Source organism: Sorex fumeus, unplaced genomic scaffold, assembly GCF_029834395.1.
Source record: "Sorex fumeus unplaced genomic scaffold, SorFum_2.1 ptg000061l, whole genome shotgun sequence".
Taxonomy (NCBI): domain Eukaryota; kingdom Metazoa; phylum Chordata; class Mammalia; order Eulipotyphla; family Soricidae; genus Sorex; species Sorex fumeus.
The window spans coordinates 45,535,806-45,563,742 of record NW_026606118.1 but is presented as its reverse complement, the minus strand read 5'-3'; the positions used below and the strand labels follow the sequence as shown (position 1 = coordinate 45,563,742).

Sequence of the window (27,937 nt, the reverse complement as noted above, 5' to 3'; positions counted from 1 at the left end):
CGGACGTGTGGAGAGTGGTCCCAGCATGGCCATGGCTGGCTCTGGAGGTCCTCAGCTGCTGGGGCTCTGCTTGGGGGGGATGGGAAACTCAATCTGCCCCCCTCCAAGAGGCCCTGGTGAGGACAGCCAGGCGCGTGGGCAGGAGTCTTCCTGTTGTTCATCGATTTTCTAGAGTGGGCACCTGTAACGTCTCGATTGTGAGACTTGTTACTGTTTTTGGCATATTGAATACACCACGGGGAGCTTGCCAGGCTCTGCCATGCGGGTGGGATACTCTCGATAGCTTGCTGGGCTCTCCGAGACTCTAAAATATAGTAAGAATAAATTCAATAATATTCCAAATCTATTATTAAAACAATTAACATGCATTAATACAATTTTATTTGTAAACATAAGTAAATGTATGACTAACACAAACATTCCATTAGATTTATTGGAAATGTTGATAGCAACAAAACTCGGTTTAACACAGGCTGATCTTCATGTGAAAGGAATTGTTTAATGAGCATATATAGAAAAGAGAGATTTTTTTAAAAGACTAATTAATTAATTAATTAATTTTTATTATTATTGAAACACCATGAGGTACAATTTTAGACTTACAAACTTTCGTGCTTGGGTTACAGTTATACAATTATACAAGTTATACAATTATACAACTTCTCTGTTTAACACAGGTTGATCTTCATGTGAAAGGAATTGTTTAATGAGCATATATAGAAAAAGAGAGAAAATGTGAAATAAAGAAAAGTAGAAATTTTTTTATATATGATGCTGTCCCATATTCAGAACATCCAAAGCTGGTAACCAAATGTAATAATGGTAATTAATATCAAAAGAGAATCAATTGATGACCTGTTCCCTTTCTATATGATTGTGTTACTTTTCAATTACTATGTAGCTGGTATCCTGAAGTTAAGTGACAGCTGAAATGTGTCATATAGTTATCATCTTAAAAATGAATTAACATCCCATCCATTAATTTACATATTTATATGTGTCCGCTATAATTGAGATACTGCTATTGTCCCGAACACTTGCACAAAATAGGTTTTAAAGATAATTTCCATGTCATACAAAGAAAGTATCTTTTTTTTAGCTGTTGTTGTTAGTTTAGTAGTTTAGGTCATTTTAACAAACTGAAAAAACCAAGCCAAAATATCTCCTTTGATGCTCTCTACTTTCTGGTAAGCTTTGCAAAAAAAGATGATATTGTAAACCTGGAGTTTTCTTCACTCCATGGGGCTCTAGATGACATTTGAATCCTTTCAAAGGACAAAAGTGTGTTACCATTGAAAATTTGTGAAGAAGAACTTTATGTTTAGAAAATATTCCCCTAAGAGGGATCCCAATATTGAGGCAAGAAGCAGCATGAGTCTAAATGTCAAATGCCTCTAAGAGATTGCCATAAGGAGCTGGCTCAATGCTGGCTTTAAAATCAGTCTCCTTACTTAAATATCATCCCTTTAAGGGGAGAGCATGACCTACTTTGGACAAGCTCTCAGTGAAGCAGAATTTAGTATTTACCTGCACTACTGCCTTTCTTTAAACACTGAACAATAATAATTTTCTTAAACATTCCTGTTAGGCATGGGAACAGGGATTAGATGAAAAGGATTTGGATCTTAAACCAGCTCAAATTGTATTCTGAAGGCAGGTTTAATCTCTCTAAAGCACTCTAAGCTTCAATTTTTATTTCCAAAACATTGTATTATGAAAAATTTCAGAAGGCAAAGGAAAAAACCTTTTTATAGTGAACACTTTACTCTCATCTTCTGAACTTTACCTTTAACACTTGAATATATATATATATATATATATATATATATATATATATATATAATTTTTGGGGGGGTCATACCCAGCGATGCTCAGGGGTTGCTTCTGGCTCTGCAGTCAGGAACTAACCCTGACGGTGCTCAGGAGACCATATGGAATGCTGGGAATCGAACCCGGGTCGGCGGCATGCAAGGCAAACACCTTAACCGCTGTGCTATTGCTCCAGACCCTTGAATATATAGTTTTTAAGCATACAACTATTTGTTTATCCATCCCTACTTCTGTTTATTAATGCATGCTAATTTTTGGTACACTTCAATAAATTTGCAGGATTACTTTAGCAAATATGCATTTGATTAAATAGAATGAAATGCATTGTATAACTGAAACCCGACCATGAACAGCTTTGCAGCTTTGTATCTCACAGTGATTCAATAAATATAAATAAATAAATGGGGTTCAATGCTAATTTTTTGCTATAAAGTGCATATATATTAAAATGCATAAATCTTCATTTTGGCTTAGTCACTGTCCTCCCGTTGTTCATCGATTTTCTCGAGCGGGCCCAGTAACGTCTCCATTGTGAGACTTTGTTGTTACTGTGTTTGGCATATTGAATGTGTCACGGGGAGCTTGCCAGGCTTTGCCGTGGGGGGTGAGATACTCTCGGTAGCTTGCCGGGCTCTCCAAGAGGGGCGGAGGAATCGAACTTGGGTCGGCCATGTTGGCTGCAAGCAAGACAAACGCCCTACCTGCTGTGCTATCGGAACGACATGGCCGACTCGAGTTTGGCTTAGTGTTGGCAATAAATCACCTATGTAGCCCCCACTACCTATTAGGAAAGTTCCTGGTAACACCTCCTCTAAAGTTTCGTATAATTTTGTTGTAATATGGAGTTCAGAGTACTCATTCTAAAGAGTTATGAGGACGACATAAAAGCAGTTGTATAGTGTTTCACTGTCTCATTACACACACACACACATACACACACATACAGACACACATACACACACACATACGACGCTTTCATTTTCTGCTTTTCTCATTGGACACCAAGCTTGGTTCCACAGCTATTGTGGCTAAATGCTGCAATGAATAACTGTGAATATGATGCCCTTTTGAATGAATATTTTTGCCTCCTGGGGGTAGATACTAAGAAGTGGAATTGTTGCATTGTATGGCAGCTCTATTCTTACTTTTCTTAGAACTTTCCATAGTTTTCCATAGGTGTTGAAACAGACAACATTCCCACCAGGTGTCACCAAAAAACCCCTCTAAAAATAAATAAACAAAATAAAGAGCTTCTGCTTGGCAAAAGAAGCACAGATTAAAACTAAAAGACACTGAATGAAATGGGATAAAATATTTGTACTCAACATGTTAGATAAAAGGTAACATTTTATACATATTACATATATATATATAAAGTTCTCACAAAGATTAACAAAAAAATCCAAACCCTTATTAAAAAAACTGGTGAGAGGAAAGGAACACATATTTTTCTGAAGAAGATAGATAAATGGCCAATAAACACAAGTAAAAATGTTCATTACCACTAATTATTAGGGAAATCTCAATCAGAAAACAGTGATATATTATCTCATTTCAGTAAGAATGGCACAGGTGAAAAAAAAACTCTGGGAAAAATCTATATTGGAGAGGATGTGATAAAAAAGAAATTACTATTATACTACAAAACTGTAATAATAAAAATAGAGTGTACTGGAAAAAGAGGCACTTAGATCAGTGGGATGAAATTGAGAGATAAACTTTCATCTATCTGGTCAGGGCCAGCCACCACCATGCTGAGACCACTCTCCGCACACCTGAAGGTACTGGCAGAGGGACAAATCCACGTGGGTTCCGGGGCCGAGATCTCCCAGCCTACTCAGATTGGAGTCGAGCATCCTCCACCCAGATCCTCCAAATTCCAGTAGGCGGGGGTCACACCCACCACCTGGCCCCCTGGCGCCGTGTAATTCCATCAACAGCCAAGACTCAGAGACTATAAAATCCAGGTCCCGGAACTGCGCAGCCGCATTCACGGCTGCGCGACATCTTATCAGGACATCTTTTATGACATCTTATCATCTCATTCCTACTTTGGACAAACTTGCAGGCTATCGAATGTAGCCTGCCCACAGGGCAGAGTCTGGCAAACTCCCTGTGGCGTACCAAATATGCCAAATACCAGTAACAATGATGGGTCTCATTCTCCTAAAGAGCCTTGAATATAATCTCAGGGTTAGGATGAAAGAGACGTTACTGGGGCCTGCTCGAGGCAATCGACGAATAACAGGATGATGAAATGAAAAAAATCTGGTCAGTTAATTTATGATTATGTGCAGCAAGAAAGCATCTTGAGGCTGGAATGATAACACAGCCTGTAGGGACTTTGCCTTGTGTGCGGCTGACACGGGTTTGATACCCAGCATCCCATATGGTCCCCTGAGCACCGCCAGGAGTAATTCCTGAGTGCAGATCAAGGAGTAACCCCTGTGCATCACTGGGTGCCACCTAAAAAAGAAGAAAAAAAAAGTCAGGATAGGAGAGGAATTTCTGTACTTTGACTTCTGGAAATCACAGCCATCCTAGCAAATGCAGTTTTACCCTAGTGATCAGACATGCTAGATTGGAATGGCTTAAGAGGGAAATAGCACTAGAAATTGCATAAGAATGTGTGACCAAACATGATAACTTCTTAGTATCTGCATTGCAAAGCATAATGCCCCCAAATAGAGAGAGTATGGGGAATATTGTCTGCCATAGAGGCAGGGGGAGGGTGAGAAGGGGTGGGTATACAGGGGATATTGTTGGTGGGGAATGTGCACTGGTGAAGGGATGAGTGTTTGATCATTGTGTGATTGTAACCCTAACATGAAAGCTTGTAACTAACATGAAAGCTTGTAATCTCATGGTGTTTCAATAAAATTTTTTTTAAAAAAGTGTGACTTTTTGGGGCTGGAGGGTTAGCACAGTGGTGAGGGCGTTTGCCTTGCATGCGGTAGACCCGGGTTTGATTCCCACCATCCCATATGGTCCCCCGAGCACTGCCAGGGTGATTTCTGAGTGCATGAGCCAGGAGTAACCCATGTGCATTTCCGGGTGTGACCCCAAAAGAAAAAAAAAGAATGTGTGCCTTTTCTTTGCAGCTATTTGCATTTCTCCACTTTAAAAGGAAAACTACATTATCATCTTTCCATGTTCCCTCTCTGATATCGACACATGAGATTTCCTTAAAAGTAATTCAGCTTGCTGCTCTTTTTTTTCTGATAAAATGGAGGTTTTCGCCTGGATGATGTAAAGAGCTTCAGGTGTTGTCCCCTCCAAAGGAATGTCTTTACAGTCTCCTCAGAAGGAGAATAAATGTTAGCTGTGAGCAATCAACACGCTATTATTTCTTCACACTTTTCTATTCTAAGCTTAATTCTTTCTCCTCTTTCTTGAAATTTCATATTCTTTATTTCCATTTAGACTAGACTATCATTTTTTTTCTTAGAAGGGAAAAACATCATCAATTAGACTATCAGATTTCTTAGACTAACAATGTGATAAAGCTCTCATATCTTTTGTTGACCCTGATTTATCTCAAATTAGCACCTTCTTTTCTTCTTCCCTTTACAACGAACAACTCAGAAGGAAAAAAAAATGTATGAATTACTTATACCTTCCATATCAATCTCCATCATCAATCTGATGTTGTAGGTTTTTTTTCCATTACCGATGGAAATTTTCTTCTCAAATGTAATGACAACATAGGTGCAGTATGCAATAGCGTTCATTACCTCAGTTCTCTTCTTTACCTTATCTAGAGAAATATGTTATTTTTTTCTTTTAACTAAGAGTCGACAACTTTATTTCCATGTTTCACAATACAAATGAAAATTGTAGGTTTTTTGTTTCATTTACTACCCCCTCTAAAACTATCCTCTCTCTGATGGGAAGGGGGGGCAAGTCTCCCTCTAATACCGCTGGAGAATATCCAGAGTCACAGCACCATGATCTCCTAGTGAAGAAGAACAAGTGACAGGAAGTGGAGAGAGAGAGAGAGAGAGAGAGAGAGAGAGAGAGAGAGGAGAGAGAGAGAGAGAGATCGGCTCCCACTCTCCTTATCTGTCTGGTCGGGTCATTCCAGGCCGAGTGGGCGCCATCATGGGACGGGTAGGGGGTCCCACCATTGGAGGCCTAGGCATCATTGACATATGGCCTCCCATTGGCGGCCTCATTTCAGGAGCAGGTCCCACTGGCATCATCCCAGGAGGAGGGGGGCCCATCATTGGCATCATGGGAGGGCCCCCCATATGGGGTGCTGGCATCATCCCAGGGCGAGGAGGACCAGGGAGACTGGGCGGAGGTGGGATCATTGCCCCTGCCGGAGGAGGAGCAGAGAATGTTGTCGGAAGAATCTTGCCTTGTTGAAATGCAGCAGTTGTCTTGTCGATCAGGCTCTGGGTCTGCTCCTCTATCCATTTTTGATAGTAGTCCTTCACATTCTCTTTGTGTTTCCTGCCACTGCAGTGAGTCTTTCTCACAGATGGAGAGTCATGGGTGAGGTACGTGTCGCAGTAGTCACAGTAAAACTTGGGCATGATGCTCTGCAAGCCGTTGAACACTCGTGCCCCGCTCACCGGAAGTGACCTAGAGAAATATGTTATTAACTTTGTTCTTCTACTTCAAAATTTCTCCACCATATGGGATGTCAGGGGTGCAACTCAGTTTGTCCCTACCCGCTATGCTATATCTTTAGTCCCAGGAACCTCTGTTTTTTGAATGGTTTACTACCTCTCTGGTCATACTATCCCCTTACAGACTATTCCACCCACTTGCATAAATGAATTTTGCGGGTGCTATGCTCAGTGTCTCTTACGTGTTCTGTTTGCTCAACCTTGTTTCATCATCTGATGCTAAGTTTTCAAGATATCCCCTCACTTGGCTCTTCTAACCTGAGATTCTTAAGGCGCTTTCCATGTCTTCCCTGTAATTCTAAGCCTAAATCTCTCTCTCTCTCTCTCTCTCTCTCTCTCTCTCTCTCTCTCTCTCTCTCTCTCTCCCTCATGATTCTGATTTGTTTGGTTTGATTTTGGTTTCTTTGGACCACACCCAGAGATGCTCAGTGATACTTCTGACTCTGTGTTCAGGGATTACTCCTGGTGATGTTCTCAGGACCATTGTGCAGTGTCAGGGATCCAATTGAGAAGTGCTGCAAGCAAGGCAAATGTCATAAGCTCCATCCTATCTTTCTGGATAGTATTCCAATTTCAAGACCAGATAATGATTAGATTTAGTTTCTATCTGTGTTTAACTAGTCCAGTATTTCTAAGGTACGTGCATCATATACAAACCAATTCCCAGTATGATTGTCCCTATTTTCATCAAGATCCCTGATTCCTTTATTCTCCCTTTCTGGTTATTTTATCTCTTCCATTTTTTCTCAGTCACTTGTCTGGAATTGGTAACTGCTTCTTAACGTTTTCATTGTTTTTTCCTGTTGGGTACTTTCTGGTCTATTTTTGCTCTTCCAGTATTTCTAAATCAGTACAATCAATTTTATGAATTAAAATCCTTCTGTTATTTTGACTAAACTCTGATAATATCCTCATTCAGGAATAGTATATTACTTGGACCAGAGGTGTTCTCTAATATCATCTGTCTGAAATATCTAATTGGTCCTTGGTTACCTTCCCTTTGTTGTTTTTCATGCAGGTGGAATGATTTATGCCATTCTTGGTCGTGCTCAGGGTTGCTCCATGCTCTGTGCCCAGGGATTACTTCTGGCAATGCTCTAGTGACCATGCAGTGCTGGGAATCAAACTGGAGTCTTCCTCAGGAAAGATAAGCCCTTGACCCCTATATTAAGTCTCCAGCTCACTCACTCTCTGAAAATAGGGAGCAGGGACATTTCTCCTACATAGAAGAAACTGGCCGGTATCTAGTTTCAACTTAAAGAGTTTCATCCTAAAGAAACAGAACTGTTTGCTATTCACCTGACTTTGAAGATTATTCTTTTTCTTCTATAACTTTATTCACATATTTGGTCTATTTGACTTAATATTTTTTCTGTGTATACTGACTACGGGCCAGTGTACACAGTTAAGAACTTTAACTTAATGACTTAAGTAATGACTAATTCTTCTCTAAGTTACAGATATTTTGCATTTCCCACTATTAATGTACACTTGTGTTTTAAAATATCCGTACAGTAGGATGTATACATTGGAAATATTGGGTACTATTTGGGCAGATCAAAACTAAATCATGATCTGATGCATGTAACTGGTGATCCTGGCAGGATAAAGTGTCTTTGAGATCTGTGGAGGGGAAAACAAACAAATAAAGAAACAACAAAGCAACAGCAGACTAGAAGCCTTTTAAACAGAAAAACACTTTGAAGGTAAGAATTTGAGAATGTCCTCTGAAGTAAGTGGAGGAGAAGGCTACAAAGTCTTGGAGCCAGCAGCCTTCCCAGAGACTGAGAAATAAAAGCAACCACCTCAGCAAGTACCATGGGGAATCTGGAGGTGGAGGGGGGGTTGGGGGGGGTGCACACATTGCCAGCCCAAGCTGAGACTTTTGCCTCGGTTCAGAATAGTTAAAAGACTATACTAATGTCTAACCATGGAGACACTCACCTATGGAAGTTTATGTGAAATATAGGGAAAGTAAACAGATGAATGAAATAATATAAAAATGAATATTTTGACTCTAAGACCAAGACCAATTAGCACTACCAGAAAAGGAGGAGAAGGTTGAGTTAAGTGCTACGAAGGGGACAAACATAAGTGTACGTTCAAGGGCATATTAGACTTTCAGTGGCAAACTTAATGCAGTATAAACACACAGATTTTTAATGATGCATACCGAAGCTTACATAATGGTATAATATCATTTTCTCTTAATTAAAAAATTGATGGTTCTATTTTTAATTTTTTGGGAAATATCAATTATGTTTTCCACTGAGGTTGAGCTAGTTTACAGTCCCATCAACAGTGAATTCAAGTTACTTTTTTTCTCTACTCTCTGCCAGCACTGGCTCTTTCTGCCCTTCTATATAGGGCATTTTCACAGGTGTGCAGTGATATCTCATTACAACAACTTTATTTTTATCTTCATCTATAGTTGAGAAAATAGGGGCAATGAAAGTAAGCAATATGCTCAACTAGCAACCTTGAAATCCATTGAAAGAAGTTCTGTAAAGATTCTAAATTAGGGGGCTGGGGCGATAGCACAGTGGGTAGGGCATTTGCCTTGCATGCAGCCAACCTGGGTTTGATTCCCATTATCCCATATAGTCCCTAAGCACTGCCAGGAGTAATTCCTGAGTGCATGAGCCAGGAGTAACCCCTGTGCATCACTTGGTGTGACCCCCAAAAGCAAAAAAGTAAATAAATAAAATAAAAATACAAAAAAAAGAAAGAGATTCTATCACTTTATAAGTACTTCCACTTAACCAATCTGTACAGAGCTATGGCCAGAGCCTCTTGCTGTATTCTGGCGGTGTGACATATCCTGTTACTGCTTAACGATGTGACACCCTGGAAAATGACTCGACTATATCATGCTTACACAAGCTGTCTTGTCGTCCTTAATACCTTCAATTTTCTAAAAAAAAAAATGCCTTGAGTTACTACTTAAAGGTAAAGGTAAAGGCCCTCCCGTTGATCGTCGATTTGCTCGAGCGGGCCCAGTAACGTCTCCATTGGAGACTTTGTTGTTACTATGTCTGGCATATCGAATACTCTCGGTAGCTTGCCGGGCTCTCCGAGAGGGGCGGAGGAATCGAACTCGGGTCGGCCATGTTGGCCGCTTGTAAGGCGAACGCCCTACCCGCTGTGCTATCGCTCCAGCCCGAGTTACTACTTATTTTTAATTAATTAATTTATTTATTTTTGCTTACACCCGGCGATGCACAGGGGTTACTCCTGGCTCTGCGGCTCTGCACTCAGGAATTAATACTGGTGGTGTTCAGGGGATCATATGGAGTGCTGGGATTCTAACCCGGGTCACCCAGTTGGCCGCATACAAGGCAAAACACCCTACCCACTGTACTATCGCACCAGCACCCCCCACTTCCCGCAAGTGACTACTTTATTATTATTATTTTTCTGCTCTTTTGGGTCACACCCAGCGATGCTCAAGGTTTACTTGTGACTCTGCACTCAGGAGTTACTCCTGGCAGTGGTTGGGGACCATGTAGGATGCTGGGAACCGAACCTGGGTCAGCTGCATGCAAGGGAAATGCCCTACCTTCTGTGCTATTGCTCTAGCTCCCTGAATGACTACTTTATATGGATGTAGTGATGATTTATCTCTCTTAGTAGAATTTTCCAATTGCTGAAAATATCTTGTTTTTCTGAGAGTGGATCTTATGTCTCAGTGTAATCACCAATGCATATTGTAAACCTTGATGAATTCATTTTTCACTTTAAATTTATACTGTGCACATAGCAAATGCTATGTCAGATTATATAATCCAAATGGGTTGGAAAGATAGTACAGTGGGTTAGGTACTTGCTTTGGTCGCAATTGACCTAGGTTTTATATGATTCTTTAAGCACTACCAAGAATAATCCTTGAACATGACCAGGTATGGCACACACATACGCACGAAGAGTATACCATCTTAAGAGTATACCATCTTCTATCTGCAGCTGAATTCATGCCAATTATTTCACACTTAAAAAATTTTCTCAAATTTCTAATCACTTCACCCTATCCAAACTCTCAGTGCAAGACTAGCTTAATATTTAATTACTAGCTTCTTAAACTAAGTCTCTACAATTTTAGTAGAAGTAAAATTTTCTATATGTATGTTGGAGATATGACATAATTGAGGGCAGTACAAATATATGAATGTGGCTTAACCCAAATTTAATGCAAAATAAACTGTGTAATGAATCATATGTTTTTGGACATACTTGCTTTATAAGTCCTTCTTGATTGCTTTAATTCTAACAATTAAATGAGAAAATCTCCAACATATTTCTCTCACCACTCACTTTTACCTTCAAACTGCAAATAGGCCAGCTGCACTATCTCTGTGGACCTACAAGATCTCTTTTTTAAAACATTAGTTTACTTTTATCCGTTCTAGGCATTAGTATGCAGATATCTTTTCGAAGGCATATGTATGTATGTCCCTAAATATTGACTCAGGGAGATAGGTTAAATATAGAAATATTATCCAGTATGCTAGAGTAAGAACATCCTTCCTACTTAACTCAAATAGTTTTGTGGATTCTCAGCACAGATGTCTTCACCTGAGATGACATTCTCTGGGATTCTCAAAGCTCTTGTTTTATTTCATCTTGTTTATATTTTCAAAGCTTATTTATTTATTTTTGCTTTCAGGCTATACCTCAAAATGAACTCAAGAGTTAGTCCCTGCCTGGTGTACAGGAGTTACTCCAAACACTGCCAGGATTGAATTTGGGCATCCTGCAGGCAAAGCTTGCCCCAAGCCCATTGAGCTATTTCTCTGCCTCTTGTATTGTCTAATTTTTCTGAAATAAATATTTTCTACTTGAATAAGACTTACTATCTAATCAGTATTGGTGTTTCTTCCCTTCTGCTGTACTATATTGACTAGGATAATTCCTGGCATATTAAAAGTGCTCAGTGAATGTTGGTTGATTTAGTAAATGAATGAGGAGATGGTGTAAAGAAACAGAAATGTACTTTGATGCATATGTTCATATACTAATTCCATGCCCTTAAGTCTAGCAAGTGATGCTGAATTTCTTTTCTCTCTCTCTCTTTTTTTTTTTTTGACTTTTTGGGTCACACCTGGTGATGATTCTCAGTGGGTCACATCTGGTGATGCTCAGGAATTACTCTTGGCTCTCTGGATTCAAGAACTACTCCTGAGGTGCTCTGCCAGGGGAGGCTGAGTGCAATAAAAATACCCAAGACAACTCCACTGTACTATTGCTCCAGTCCTAAATTCCTTTTCTTATCATTCTACTTCAGTGCTTATTCATGTGGCTTTGAGGTCAGGTTTCCAATGTTCTCTGGGATCAGGCCATATTGCATGAATTTATTCAATGCCCCTTAATAGATTAATTGTAGATTCACATTTTACAAATGAGTGGTCCATTTTGGGATGTAGTAAATTACTACTTATTGTCAGAAGTATATCTCCAATTATCAGATCTTTTGCAAATAAGTTTGATGGAGGACTTTCTAATCTTACGGAGAAGCCAAGTGCTGTGTGAGCTCAGTTATTCTCTCCCTTAATTTCATGGGTTATTTGACCTTTTATTCTTTATTCTACAATGAGAATTTCAAAATAAATAGCATTATTTTGAAATGAAGCATTCTTAACTACTTTAGTTGAATTTGTTTGCACAGCATCAATAAATCTTTTGTTTTTGCCTTTGGGCTGGAGCGATAACACAGCGGGTAGGGCGTTCGCCTTACAAGTGGCCAACATGACCGACCCGAGTTCGATTCCTCCACCCCTCTCGGAGAGCCCGGCAAGCTACCGAGAGTATTGGATATGCCAGACACAGTAACAACAAAGTCTCCAATGGAGACGTTACTGGGCCCGCTCGAGCAAATCGACAATCAACAGGAGGGCCTTTTACCTTTACCTTTTTTGCCTTTAATTAAACTTCTACAATAACAATAAAAATAAGAAGCACAAATTTTGAAGGGTTACTTCATCATGTTCTGCTATTTGGGGGTCACTACTTAACAATAAATTTACAAAAAAATAACTATTTTTTATTTCCTTGTTTTGGGCACACACCTGAGGTGCTTGGAAGCTACTTTTGGCCCCCTGTGCTCAGGGGCAGTGATTGGGGTACCTAAAAGTACCAGGGATTTGAACCCAGGCCTCTTTTTTCTCTTTTCCAGAAACAACCATAAGCCTGGTTTTATTTATTTATTTATTTGTATTAAACCACTTTGAGATAGTTACTAAGTTGTCTATGATTGGATTTTAGTCATACAATTTTCCAACACCCATCCCTCCATCAGTGCACATTTTCTACCATCAATGTCCCCATTTTCCTTCCTCCAAATACAGATGCTGAGAGGTTATCATGTTTGTTTTTTACCTATTTTCAGCACACAGTTATTATGACAGTGGTCTCTTCTCTATCCCAACTGCCTTCTTCCCCAGCACTTGAGGTAGGTTCTAACCATGGGCCAATCCTTGTGGCCCTTATTTCTATTGTCCTTGGGTATTAGTCTAATACTATGTGGTTTTCTTTTTTATATTTGACAAATGAGTAAAATCATTCTATGTCTGTTCCTCTCCTTCTGATTCATTTCACTCAGCATGATATTTTCCATGACCATCCATTTATAAGTAAATTTCATAACTTCATTTTTCTTTTTTTTCCCCTTTATTTTATTTTTTTTACAGTTGTAGATTTACAATTTTTTGTGCTTTGGTTTCAATTATACAATGATCAGATACCCATCCCTCCACCAGTGCCCATTTTCCATCACCATGGATAATATCCCTCCCACCCCCATCCCCCCATCCCCCCTGTCTCTGTGGCAGGGCAATCCCCTGTGTTCTCTCTCTCCTTTTGGGTGTTGTGGTCTGCAAAAGAGGCATTGAGTGGCAAACATGTTCAGTCCATAGTCTACTTTCGACATGCATCTCCCCTCCTGGGAGGATCCTCCAAACATCCTTTATTTGGTGCTCCCTTCTCTATCTGAACTGCCCTTTCCTCTAGGATACCCGACTGGCTTCTAAGCTATGGAGTAATCCTCCTGGTGCTGATCTCAGCAATTCTTGGGTATTAATCTCATACTTTGTTACTTTATATCCCCCAGATGAATGCAATCTTTCTATGTCTATCCCTCTCTTTCTGACTCATTTCGCTTAGCATGATACTTTCCATATTGTACCACTTGTATGTAAATTTCATGACTTCATCTTTTCTAACAGCTACATAGTACTCCATTGTGTAGATGTACCAAAGTTTCTTTAACCAGTCATCTGTTCTTGGGCATTCAGGTTTCTTCCAGTTTCTGGCTATTGTAAAGAGTGCTGCAATGAATAAACAAGTGCAGATGTCACTTCGACTATACATTTTTGCCTCTCTGGGATATATTCCCAGGAGTGGTATTGCTGGGTCAAATGGGAGCTCAATTTCTAATTTTTTGAGAATCGTCCATACTGTTTTCCAGAAGGGCTGAACCAGTGGACATTCCCACCAACAGTGAAGGAGTGTCCCTTTCTCGCCACATCCACACCAGCATCGGTTGCTTTTGTTCTTTTGAATGTGGGCCAGTTTCTGAGGTGTGAGATGGTATCTCATTGTGGTTTTGATCTGCATCTCCCTGATGATTAATGATGTAGAGCATTTTCTCATGTGCTTTTTTGCCATTCGGATTTCTTCTTTGAGAAAGTTTCTGTTCATTTCATTGCCCCATTTTTGGATGGGGTTGGATGTTTTCTTCTTGTGGAGTTTAACCAGTATTTTGTATATCCTGGATAACGACCCCTTGTCAGATGTGTATTCGGCGAATATCCTTTCCCATTCTGTAGACTGTCTTTGTATTTTGGTCACTGTTTCTTTGGAGGTGCAGAAGCTTCTTAGTTTAAGATAGTCCCATTTATCTATCTCTGTTTTCACTTGCTCAGCCAGTGGCGTGGCATCTTTGAAGATACCATTAGCTTCAATGTCATGGAGGGTTTTGCCAACTTTATCTTCAATGTACCTTATGGTTTCTGGTCTGATGTTGAGGTCTTTAATCCATTTTGATCTTACTTTTGTACATGGTGTTAGGCAGAGTTCTGAGCCTATTTTTTTGCATGTAGCCATCCAGTGATGCCAACACAATTTATTAAAGAGGCTTTCCTTACTCCACTTCACATTACTTGCACCTTTATCAAAGATTAGATGAGCATATGATTGAGGGGAGATGTCAGTGTATTCAACCCTGTTCCATTGGTCTGCAGTTCTGCCTTTGTTCCAGTACCATGCTGTTTTAATTATTACTGCTTTGTAGTACAGTTTGAAGTTCGGGAGGTTGATTCCTCCCATTTTCCTTTCCCCAAGAATTGCTTTAGCTATTCGTGGGGGCTTATTGTTCCATATAAATTTCAGGAGTGTTTGCTCCATTTCTTTGAAGAATGTCATGGGTATCCTTATAGGGATTGCTTTGAATTTATACAATGCTTTCGGTAGTATTGCCATTTTGACAATGTTAAGTCTCCCGACCCATGAGCAGGGGATATCTTTCCATTTCCTCGTGTCCTCTTTTATTTCCTGAAGTAGCGTGCAAAACACTTTTAACCCAAACTGTATTCTGTTAAATTTAGATGTTTGTGTAGCCACAATGCAACTAGGAAAGCCCCACAGCTATCTCTTTGCCTGTGTTCAGTGGTCTTGGGCCGTTTCCTCACCCAGGATGGCTGATGCCATGGGCAGACGGAGGAAACAAGAGCCAGGTTGGTTGGTGATTGGTTGCCATTTTTTCCATTCTCACCATGTGCCTATTCCTATCTCACTAAGCTCTCCATTCTTGTCTCACACTGACCCTCATTCCTGTCATCTGTCTCTTCTCATCTCTCTGTGCTCCATCTCGCAGCCTGGCCTCTTTTATTTCCTGAAGTAGCGTTTTGTAGTTTTCTTTGTACAGTTCCTTTACTTCCTTAGTTAAGCTGATTCCTAGGTACTTGATTTTCTGGGACACAATTGTGAACGGGATTGTTTTTTTCATGTTGCTTTCTTCTCTCTCACTGTTTGTGTATAGGAAAGCCATGGACTTTTGGGTATTGATTTTATAGTCTGCAACTTTACTATACGAGTCTATTGTTTCTAGGAGTGTTTTGGTGGAAGTTATTGGGTTCTCTAAGTAGAGTATCATATCATCTGCGAATAGTGAGAGCTTGATTTCTTCCTTTCCTACCTGAATGCCCTTAATATCTTTTTCCTGCCTAATAGCTATTGCAAGTACTTCCAGTACTATATTGAACAGCAGTGGAGAGAGTGGGAATCCCTGTCTCGTCCCTGATCTTAGAGGGAAGGCTCTCAGTTTTTCCCCATTGAGGATGATGCTTGCTGTAGGCTTGTGGTAGATGGCTTTAATTATGTTGAGGAAGGTCCCCTCTATACCCATTTTGGCTAGGGTTTTCATCATAAAGGAGTGCTGGATCTTATCAAATGCTTTCTCTGCATCTATTGATATGATCATATGCTTTTTATCTTTTCTTTTGTTGATATGGTGGATTATGTTGATTGATTTCCGAATGTTAAACCATCCTTGCATCCCTGGGATGAATCCTACTTGGTCATGGTGTATGATCTTTTTGATGAGTAGTTGGATTCTATTTGCTAGTAGTTTGTTGAGGATCTTTGCATCTGTGTTCATCAGGGATATCGGCCTGTAATTCTCTTTCTTTGTGGTATGTCTGTCTGCTTTTGGTATCAGTGTGATATTTGCTTCGTAGAAACTGTTCGGAAGTGTTTTTGATATTTCAATTTCGTGGAAAAGCTTAAAGAGGGTTGGGAGTAAGTCCTCTTTAAAGATTTGGAAGAATTCACTAGTGAATCCATCCGGGCCAGGACTTTTGTGCTTGGGGAGACTTTTATTACCATTTCAATTTCCTTGATGGTGATAGGTCTGTTCAGGTATTCCAGGTCTTCTTGGTTCAGCCTTGGGAGTCTGTAGGAGTCTAGGAATTTATCCATTTCCTCGAGGTTTTGATGTTCCGTGGCATAAAGCTTCTCAAAGTACTCACTGAGGATCCTCTGAATTTCTGTGGTTTCTGTTGTAATGACCCCCTTTTCATTTCTGATTCGGTTTATTAGGGTTTTCTCTCTCCCTTTCTTTGTGAGTTTTGCTAGAGGCTTATCGATCTTGTTAATTTTCTCAAAGAACCAGCTTTTGGTTTCATTGATCTTTCGGATTGTTTTTTGGGTTTCCATCTCGTTAATCTCTGCTCTGAGTTTTATTATTTCCTTTCTCCTGTTCGGGTTGTGCTCCTTTTTTGGTCCTTCTCCAAGCTCTTAAGCTGTGAGGTTAGGTTACTTATGTGTGCTCGCTCCTCCTTCCTGAGGAATGCTTGTAGAGCTATAAACTTTCCTCTTAACACAGCCTTTGCTGTGTCCCATAAGTTTTGGTAACTCGTGTTCTCATTTTCATTCGTTTCTAGGAATCTTTTGATTTCCTCTTTGATTTCCTGTCAATCCACTCGTTGTTCAATAGTGCACTGTTTAATTTCCAGGTGTTTGATTTAGTTTTCTGTATTTGTGTGTGATTTACTTCTAATTTCAGCGCATTATGGTCTGAGAAGATTGTTGATACAATCTCTACCTTCTTAATTTTATGGAGGCATGTTTTGTGGCTCAGCATGTGGTCTATCTTGGAGAATGTTCCATGTACGCTTGAGAAGAATGTGTATTCAGCTTTTTGTGGATAAAGTGTCCTGTATATATCTACTAAGTCCCTTACTTCCATTGTTTCCCTCAAATGAAGTATGTCCTTGCTAAGCTTGAGTCTGGTTGATCTATCAAGAGGTGACGAAGCAGTGTTGAAGTCTCCCACTGGTATTGTGTTGCTATTGATGTCTTTTTCCAAATCTATGAGTAGTTGTTTTAAGTACTTTGCTTGTCTCTCATTAGGTGCATATACATTTATTATTGTAAGTTCTTCCTGTTGTACAGATCCTTTGATCACTAAGAAATGGCCTTCACTGTCTCTTATGACCTTCCTCACTCTGAAATCGATGTGGTCTGATATAAGGATGGCTACCCCAGCTTTTTTCTGGGAGCTGTTTGCCTGTAGGATTGTTTTCCAGCCTTTTACTCTGAGTCTGTGTTTGCTTTGACACAGACTTATTGAGATATGTTTCTTGCAGGCAGCAGAATGTTGGGTTCAATTTTCTAATCCATCCTGCCACTCTATGTCTTTTAATTGGTACGTTTAGCCCATTGACATTGAGAGAGATTATTGTTATGGGATTTTGTCCCATTGTTCTGTTAAAATTTGGTGTATTTGAGGGGCCTTTCTTGCCTTAAAGTAGCCCATTTAGTTGTTCTTGTAACCATGGTTTTGAGTCTATGAAGTTCCTGAGCTGTTGTTCGTCTGTGAAACTGTGTGTTGTTCCTTCTATTATGAATGAGAGTCTCGCTGGGAAAAGTATTTTGGGGGAGGCATTTATTTCATTGAGTTTTTTTACTATGTCCCACCACTGTTTTAGGGCCATGAGGGTTTCATCAGAAAAATCAGCTGTGAATTTTAAGGATGCTCCTTTGTAAGAGATTTCTTTCTTCAATCTTGCTGCTTTCAGAATTTTATCTCTGTCTAAGGTTTTGGTCATTTTGATCAGAATGTGTCTTGGGGTATTTTTATTCGGATTTCTTCTAGCTGGTACCCTTCGGGCCTCCTGAATGTGGTCACAAGTTTTCTTCAGCTCTGGAAATGTTGTAGCAATGATTTCTTTGACAGTTTCTTCTTCATCGAGGTTTTCTTCCTGTCCCTCTGGGACTCCAATAATTCTTATGTTACCCCTCTTGGCTTCATCACGATCTTCTCTTGCCATCTGTTCCCGAATTGTGAGTCTCTTTTCCATTTTCTGCTCTTTTCTGGAGAGTCTCTGAACTTCATCTTCGAGCTCACTGATTCTGTTCTCAGCCGCTCTTACTCTGCTGCTGAGGCCTTCCACTGAGCTTCTCAATTCGCCTACGAGATTTTTCAGGTCTGACATTTCTGATTGCATTTTCCTCATTTCTGCCTTCAGATCCTCTTGTCTTCTATTGGCATTGCTTTCCATTGTTTCTTTTAATTCCCTAAGCATCCTAAGTAGCTCCCTTCTGAATTCCTTGTCAGAGAGGTTGTCTAACACTACAGTACTGTTGGTGTCATCTGGGCTAGACTCTTCAATATGAAAGTTTGGTGGGCTTTTGCGTTGCTTTACCATTGTGAGAGGTGTGGTTTAGTCCTTCATGTTCACTGTTACTATTCTGCTTGATATGCAGTGTGAGTTAAGATAGGCTTATGAGTTATTGGCTACTGTGTTTCTAGTGGCTGAGCTAAAATAGAGAAGTTTCCATCTAAGAAGGTAGCTTATGGTTCCTATGGCATACGTAGTGGGAAAATATTTCACGGCCGCGGCTCCGGAAAGAGTCCCTGGCACTGGCGAGGAGTTGGGAACGTCTCCAGTTTGGAATTGGAGCCGTTCAGCTTTGTTGCCCAGAGCTGGGCCTCTGTGCCCATCCCATGCAGATCAGGGGTTGAAAACCGGCTTTCTAGGGGCTGGTTCTAGCTGCGCATGCCCAGAGAGGGACCCAGGCCCTTGGGGGCGGGCTGTACCTGTTGGAATTGGAGCCGTTCAGCTTTGCTGCCCAGAGCTGGGCCTCTGTGCCCGTCCCACGCAGATCAGGGGTTGAAAACCGGCTTTCTAGGGGCTGGTTCTAGCTGCGCATGCCCAGAGAGGGACCCAGGCCCTTGGGGGCGGGCTGTACCTGTTGGAATTGGAGCCGTTCAGCTTTGCTGCCCAGAGCTGGGCCTCTGTGCCCGTCCCACGCAGATCAGGGGTTGAAAACCGGCTTTCTAGGGGCTGGTTCTAGCTGCGCATGCCCAGAGAGGGACCCAGGCCCTTGGGGGCGGGCTGTACCTGTTGGAATTGGAGCCGTTCAGCTTTGCTGCCCAGAGCTGGGCCTCTGAACTTCATTTTTCTTGACAGCTGTGTAGTATTCCATTGTGTAGCCATACCATAGTTTCTTTAACCAGTCATCTATTCTCAGGCTCTGGGTTGTTTCCAGATTCTGGCTATTGTGAATAGGGGCTAAATGAATATAAAAGTGTAGATGGCATTTCTGCTGTGTGTTTTTGGGTCCCCAAGATTTATTCCCAGAAGTGGTATCACTGGAACCCAGGCCTCTTGCATTCACAAAAGAATTAGGAGACAAGTGGTTAAAAGCTATACACACTTCTGTTTGAAACATGACCTAGAAGAAAAAGTAAAATTTCCAGGAAAATCTCTAATGAAGTTAAAGAAATTAGATATTCTGTTGCAAATTCAATCAATACATACTCAGAATTTTCAAGTTATACCTCTTGGAATAAACAAATTTAGATTACCCACACATAATGATTGATACTGCACTGATCTCTAACTTAAGACAGACTTAGTTACAATGGCGGAAATATAAATAAATGTATTTGTGCAAAGGGCATTCATAAAGCATTTATTCTTCAAATAAAATAGCACTGTGTGAAAAGAAGGAATTACTAAGAAAAAATTATACTACTGCAGAAATTGATAATAAACATTTAGTTTAAAGACCAAGCTCTTCTTTCATAAACATATGATCTAAAAATCTTTAAACAGAAAAAGTTGGCCAACTAGAGGCCATCAGAACAAGTGGATGTTCTGATGTTAAAGATTGAATTGAGCCTTGGAAAATAAAATTATTAAAACAACTAGCAATTAAATATTATGCATAATTACTGTAGGAGTATTTTCAAGAGTATAAATCTAGTAATTTTCATAAGAATCATCACCATTGTCATTATACACATTTTAAAACTTTAATTTTAGGCTTGCTTTTCAAGCCTGTGTTCTCCCTTTGCTTGCTTGTCTCTATGTCTCTTTGCTTATATATATATTTTTACCACTCTGGAGAAGGTGATTTTTTTCTTGAGCACCTACTTCTCTTTTTCTATCCCCTCATGTCTTGCTAAGTACATTTTGTTCAATAAAAACTATCTTGTTTCACTTTACATAAAACACCAAATTTTAATCCTAATAAAAATCTTTCACTATTTAAAGACAATTTTATACTTTTCTAGGAGCTAATATTTTTAAAGTAGGCAACCTTAAAATGTCTGTGTAAATGAAACCACATATCTTCTTAATTTAGGCATTTAGATGGGTTACAGAAATTCCTAATTAAAGTTTTTTTCTGGACTATATTTTTTAACTTTCCTGTTCTTCTAAGGCTCTGATAAAGTACGGTGAACTTAAGGAAAACCACAAAAAAACCAACCCTTTAGTTTCCCTCTGTGGTAGAGGCACTGAGCATTGGTGGAGGACAATCCTGGAGAACATGGGAATGACCAGAAAGCAAGGAAGTCTATAGCCTCATCTCAGCAATCTGCTAACACCATCTAGACAAACTAGGACTTCCAAAGACATTTGAAAGATGGAGTTGAGATGGCTGTTGAGGGATGTGGTACAGCCACATGGTTGACATTGAAAGAATATTCACAGGCAGCTGTGAGGTTGTCTAGGAGCCCTGTAGGACTGAGGAAGGACTTGCAGATCTGAGTCTGAGTTCTCAGCTAGGATCCCTGCCTCTTCAGACCAGAACTATGTTTTGAACATTGATCACTTGATCACTAGACTTCCCGTTAACCGGCGATTTGCTTGAGCGGGCGCCAGTAACGTCTCTATTTGTCCCTGTCGAGTGCTAGTGTAGCCCACTGGCGTCTGTTTGTTCTAGGAACACGAAGATCCTCAAACTGATCATTCAGGGTCTTGACGAATAAGTCTGAGCATCTGGTAGGTGGGCAGCCACGTGGTCTTTTGACCTCCCATGGAATCCAGTCGGTAATGGCTCTAGTTCAGCGGTCATCTCTAAATCTCATTACGTGTCCAGCCTATCTGATTTTTAACGCCTTGGCAAACGAGACAGCGTCCCTGATTCTTGATCGTCGATGGAGGTCGGAACTCCAGATTCTTTCTTTTTTTTTGAACATTGTTAATTATAATTTAGTTTAGACACTATGCTATAAGGTTGAAACTATTTAAATAAAAGAAAAAAATATTTGCTTTTCAATTACAAGAGGATCCCAGGACGCAGCACACTAATTGCCCCAAGTTTCAGAATGATTTAATCATTTTGAGGTGGGGCCTGGTTTTACAGAGCAGAATCATGTCTGTGTTAATGTGGTCAATTTATGCTGATTAAGCAAGATATGTCAGAGACTATGAAAGAAGAGCTAAAATGATTTGCCAATGGGATGAATTTTTGGTGCAGAGGACAGATGTCTTCTCCACACTTAATGTCAGTAAAATTTTAAGATTAATCCATAAGTTATATGTGGAAGGGAAAACCCAAATATTTGAAGAGATAAAACAATATTTATGTAACCTTGAGAGCACAACATCACTTTTAAAGCATGATATTAAAATCAAATACAGTCTTTAAAAAGATAGTTTTATAAATTTTAGCTCAAAGAGTCTAAACAACTTATTTTAGACCAGGAGCACTGGGAAAAATAGTTGCTGCAGAGATATTACAAAAATGGTCAATAACCTTTTAATCATAATGAATTCTTAGCAATCAAAATAAAGATATTAATAAACCAAGAGGGAAAATGGAAAGGATATGAGTAGGTACTTCCCGAAGAAGGAATAGAGAAACAGAACATATTTGACAGTGTTCATACTGCAATGAAAATATTTCCAAATGAAAGCAAGTATAAAATATTTCTTCTACATCAATTGGTAAAGATTAAAAGAAAAACAGGGCCAGGGAGATATCTCAATGGGTTGTGCACACGCTATGCAAGAAAACCAGGCCTGATCCTGAGTACCATGAGTTTCTTCAGCCCTCCTGAGAGACAACCTTGAGCCACAAGCCAGGAGGAGTCCCTTAGCACCGCAGGGGTGTGGCCCTAAATCAAAACAAAAACCCTCCAAGACAATAAAACAAAAACAAAACACCCAAAGAAAAAACAAAATACCTAATGTACGCAAGGGTACATGAAAACAAGCAATGCGTAAATAATTGAGAGATAGAACAATAAATTCCTCTTTCAAGAGGAAAATTTGCCAATATTTATTATATTATTTTTAAAAATTTCTTTTGCCACTGGAATTCAAACTATAGGAACAAGCACAGAGTTTAAGAATGTCAATTTCAGGATTTTCAATATTAAAAATTAGAATGTTAAAATATGAGCTCTTAAAAAGTTTTCCCACTTATAGAAGTTGAGAATGAGTTAATAAATCATTTACCTACATAATCATGAAAACAATATTATATAAAATATTGATTAACATGGGAAAATATTCAGATTATGTATGCTGTTTTTTTCACACTGTAGTCACATATGATCTTATTACTATAAAAAAACACTTTGTGCACATAGAAAAGACATAGAAGAACATAGAAGAATAACAAGTGGAGTAGTTATGAAAAACTGCTTTAATTATTAGGACTCTACATACTCCTTAAACAGGATTAAAGTTCCTTATGCCTTTGCGAGCAAAATCCGTTTTTGTGAACCTTTTGTGAATTGGTAGTAGAATTTTGTGTCAGTGTCACCATGTTGACAGAAACTTAACCAGGATATCCTAAGGACAAAACTTAGGCAGGATATCTAGCAGGATGGATAGAAATTGCATGACAAAATTGATTTGTTGATGAAATGACTTAAAATCATTCTGGGTTGCTTAAAATGAGGATTTGGGAACTCGAGAGGAAGGTATGATGAATGTGACTGGGCCAGTGACGCTCACTCTGGGACAGGGGTGAGCTCACTCTGCAGACTTCTTAGGAATCTGTTTGCTTAGGGTGCTAAGCAGCCGTCTGGGAAAGATCATCTCAGGACAAGGTTGGCCTTCCCAGGAAGCATCACGGAGTGGACTAAGTCGTTCTGTTATCACAGTGCTTGATTCTCCCTTGGGTCCCAGAATAGTCATCCTGGATTTCCTGAGTCCTGGGAAGGACTTGATTCAGTTTTAACACACACACACACACACACACACACACACACACACACACACACACATACACACACACATACACACACACACAAACTTTGGCAGGTAATCGGGATACAGTACAACAGTACAATGCTTTGGCATTTTCTTGTGGAAAGTCATCCAAAGGGGGAGAAAGGCATTCTGCCAGCTGGATCAGTCTGCCGCTTGTGGAACTGCACCACTCTTTACAAAAGCAGGGTGGCGTTCTTGAATCATGCCTCGAAATTTCACTTCTCTGATGGAGCTCTTCTGCTCCTTAGTAGTGCGGCCTATAACCAACCAGTTTGGAACAGCTTTTAGTAGGGAATGCCAAAGAGAGGGAAAGTGGAGCCTGGCATATTACCAAGCCCCAAACTATGTCAATATGGTATATAAATCTCTTTTGGCACTGAAGCTTTTTCTTCGATCAGTAAGATCTTTGTATGTGTATGTGTGAATTAAATACTGTGTGTAATTCAAAACAAGACTGAGAGAACAGAACGTATTGACCTGGGAACAGGTGGGGTTGAAGGGCTAAAAGTCCATTAGCTCTATCTCACCTCCGTTCTAACCTGAGGCTCTTCTTGGAATCAGTAGGGCTGATTACTGTGGGCATATCTGCCTGCAGACAGGGCATAAGCAGACAATGGCTAGGTCAAGAAGCACAGGAGTAGATATGGAGGTAATCTAAACTGCTTCCACTGCGGTTATTCGACCACATCATTTTTCTGATTCCTCCATAAACGTGACATGAAGGAAGTATTGTCACTTTCTTGTGCTAAACTGTTTGCAATCTACATAGGCAGACTGTTGACCTGTGCTCAATACTATAGGTACATGGCAGATTCTCAATGAAGCAGTGAAAAGTGAAAAAAAGTAGAAGAATGAAAGAAAGGGAGAGAGAGAGAGAGAGAAAGAAAGAAAGAAAGAAAGAAAGAAAGAAAGAAAGAAAGAGTGAGAGAAAGAAAGAGAGAGAAAGAAAGAAAGAAAGAGAGAGAAAGAAAGAAAGAAAGAAAGAAAGAAAGGGAGAGAGAGAGAAAGAAAGAGAGAGAGAGTAAGAACGAAAGAAAGAAAGAAAGAAAGAAAGAAAGAAAGGAAGGAAGGAAGGAGGAATGAAAGGAAGGAGGAATGGAAGGAAGGAAGGAAGGAAGAAGAAAGGAAGAAGAAAGAAAGAAATTAAGAAAGAAAGAGAAAGGAAAAGGAAAAAGAAAGAGAAGGAAGGAAAGGGGAAGAAAGAATGGAAGGAAGGAAGAAGAAAGAAAGAAAGAAAGAAAGAAAGAAAGAAAGAAAGAAAGGAGGGAAGGAGGGAGGGAGGGAGGGAGGGAGGGAGGGAGGGAGGGAGGGAGGGAGGGAGGAGAGAAAACTCCATGATGCTTCTTTTAGAGTGATTCAGAGTGAGTCTTGCAGGCAGGGAGCACCTGATGAAGAGTACGTGCCCTGTGGATGAGCATCCTGGGGAGACAGGACAAGACAGGAAAAAGACTCTGATGGAAAAGCCACATGGGGCTTCCACCTGCTTGCCAGCGGGCTCCTTGACAATGAAGCTGAGTGTCTTCAGGGCTGGTTTTTCTGGAGGACACAAAGGTGCCTTGACCAGAGTGTCTCTGCAGACCTCCCTCTGCTCCCTCTGAGAGGCTTACTCAGCCAGCCCTGCAAGGTCACCAGGTTCCTCTGACAGAGCCTTTGATTTACTGTGCAAGGGAATTCCCACTGGCTATTAAATATTTTTATATTTTATCATTTTCCTGCAGCTAGCAGCTTTTGGCAGGCAGGGTATTTTTATGAATGTTATAAGTAAATATTATAAGGTCCATCCCAGACATGAACAAGGACCCACAAGACTCAGTCTGGAAGACATTAGGCTTCACTGGAAAAAAAATAGAGGGAACAGAAAAATTAAAATATAAAGCATTCAAAAATAGTTGTTAAGGAATTGTGGTTGAATTTATCACATATCCCAAATTCGAAAGGATCAGAATTCAACCGTAAAAGCAGTCAAACGTGAGTGATATATCTAGATATTCAGGTACTGCACTGCTTTGACTTTAAGGCATCGATTGGAAAAAGAGTATGAAGGACTATACTTGAGCATAAATAATCACTAGTTTTGTGTTGAGACCCTCCACCAAATACAGAGAGATCATCCCAAGAGGCCAAGCCACTCCTCAGAGTTTCCAGGGATCACAAGTCATTTCGGGCTCAAATGTCCCTTTGAAAAATATGGTAAGTATTTTAAGTGTAGCTTATGGTGGTTGCTATGCTCCAATGCTCTCTTAAATAGTAAAGTCTTGACAGGCTGCTTGAAGAGCTGATATTGAGAGAATCCTCCAAGAGGAGGATGAGTCACTGAACTTCTTCCTGGGGAAATGCTAACCCGATGCCTAGTATGTCACAGCCACAGGCCTGCTAGGGGGTGGTAATGCAGAGTCCATTGACAATAAATCTAAAGTGATAACTGCGTCAAAAAGCAGTGTTTCTGAGTCATTTCATAGACATAGAAAAATTGCATTCATCTGGGGATCATAAAGTAACAAAATAGGAGACTAACACCCAAGAATGGCCGAGATTAGTACCAGGAATTTTAGTCCATGGCTTGGAGGCCAACCACACATGCTAGGGGGAAAGGGAGCTCAGATAGAGAAAGGAGCACCAAATAAAGGGTGTTGGGAGGATCCTCCCAGGATGGGAGAAGCATGCTGAAAGTAGACTATAGACCAAACATGATTGTCACCCATTGCCTCTTTTTCAAACCACAACACTCAATAAGAGAGAGAGAACAAAAGGGAATGCCCTGCCACAGAGGCAGGGTGGGATGGGGGAAGTGGGGGGTGGGCAGGATACTGGGATCCGTGGTGGTGGGAAATGGGCACTGGTGGAGGGATGGGTATTTGATCATTGTATAACCGAAACCCGAGCACAAAAATTTGTAAGTTTACAACTGTACCTCATGGTGTTTCACTAATAAAATTTTTTTTAAAAAAGCAGTGTTTGTCAAAACACATTTCCCAAGTTTCTCTCATCATCCAGAGTAGATGGTGGTACTAGTGAGGGGCTTGTCAAAACAAACCAATACATCTGATTTGCTTTTCTGATCTGATTTTGTCCATCAGTCTGACACTCCCGGTTCTCACGATGGTTTTTTATTTTCCCAAGACGATACTTTGAATTTAAACTTGAGTTAAAATCAGTTCACATTTTTTTTCTAATCAGCTTGAGTGCATTTATTCAACATAGCCAAAAATTTTGTACCTTTTCAAAGTGTTAACAACCTAACATTTTCTGTTATCTTCAAATTTAAGTGCTCAGCCAAACCCAGAAAGTTAACAAATTTTAGTACCAAGTATATAGGAGGCAGCCAATAAAGATGGATGGATGGATGGAAGGAAGGAAGGAAGGAAGGAAGGAAGGAAGGAAGGAAGGAAGGAAGGATAGAGGACTAGAAACATAACCCATATTTTTTTTTTTTTTTTGCTTTTCGGGTCACACCTGGCAATGCACAGGGGTTACTCCTATCTCATGCACTCAGGAATTACTCCTGGCGGTGCTCAGGGGACCATATGGGATGCTGGGAATCGAATCCAGGTTTGCTGCTTGCAAGGCAAATGCCCTACCTGCTGTGCTATCTCTCCAGCCCCCCCTTTTATTCTTTTTATTTTTTGAAGCATAAACCATATTCTTCCCAAGTGATTTTGAAATCCCCAGTCAATATTCTGAGTAAAGAGTGAGACACTACTAAACAGAATAGGGAAGAATCCTTGGGTAATGCTGAGGCAGCATGGATCTATGGTGGTAGAAAGAACAGGGCAGAAAGGAAAGTGCTATGAAGTCAGAGAGAATGAACAGATCCGAGATGCAGACTAGCTCCAAGAAGGAAGACTCCTGCCAAGTTCCACAGGTCCAGGTGCTATGGTTTTTCTCAGCACCCTCTCCTAGGGCCCGTGTGAGAAACTTCACTATTGTTTAGGGTGTGCACACTCTTAACTTAATCTCAGTGGAATGAAATATGTTTTGACGATCAGCGCCTTTTTTTTTTTTTTGCTTTTTGGGTCACACCCGGCGATGCCCAGGGGTTACTCCTGGCTCTGCACTCAGGGATCACCCCTGGCGGTGCTCAGGGGACCATATGGGATACTGGGAATCGAACCCAGGTCGGCCCCGTGCAAGGGAAACGCCCTACCTGCTGTGCTATTGCTCCAGCCCCGAACAGCGCTTTTTGACAAACAGTGCTTTTTGAAGTAGTCTTGGGATGATGTGATTCTCTATTTCTTTCTGCTTAGCTGGATTGCCTCTTAAGGAGCTAAAAGATTAGCTGTGCCCACACAAAAGAAGATACCCTGCTTCTGCTGCTTATCCTCACCTTCCCAGCATTTATCAAAAGAGCTGGCTTCTAGGGATTAAAAAAGAATTTTGTGGGGCCAGAGTGATAGTGCCATGAGCGAGGCATTTACCTTGCGTGTGGCCGAGCCAGGTTTGATCCCGAGCAACCCATTTGGTCCA

At 40.4% G+C, this 27,937-nt stretch overlaps 1 protein-coding gene across 1 annotated transcript; it reads right to left on the bottom strand.

Moving 5' to 3' along the window:
* Positions 1-5,888: 5,888 nt before the first annotated feature.
* Positions 5,889-6,411, bottom strand: LOC130034624 (U1 small nuclear ribonucleoprotein C-like). The gene has a single exon (XM_056126253.1). It carries the CDS (start codon positions 6,366-6,368, stop codon positions 5,889-5,891), a length of 480 nt encoding a protein of 159 aa, XP_055982228.1. The 5' UTR covers positions 6,369-6,411.
* Between the last annotated feature and the right edge of the window lie 21,526 nt (positions 6,412-27,937).

Bases quoted from the DNA above. Each gene is read 5' to 3' on its own strand.
- LOC130034624 (XM_056126253.1), bottom strand. From the start codon at position 6,368: ATGCCCAAGTTTTACTGTGACTACTGCGACACGTACCTCACCCATGAC.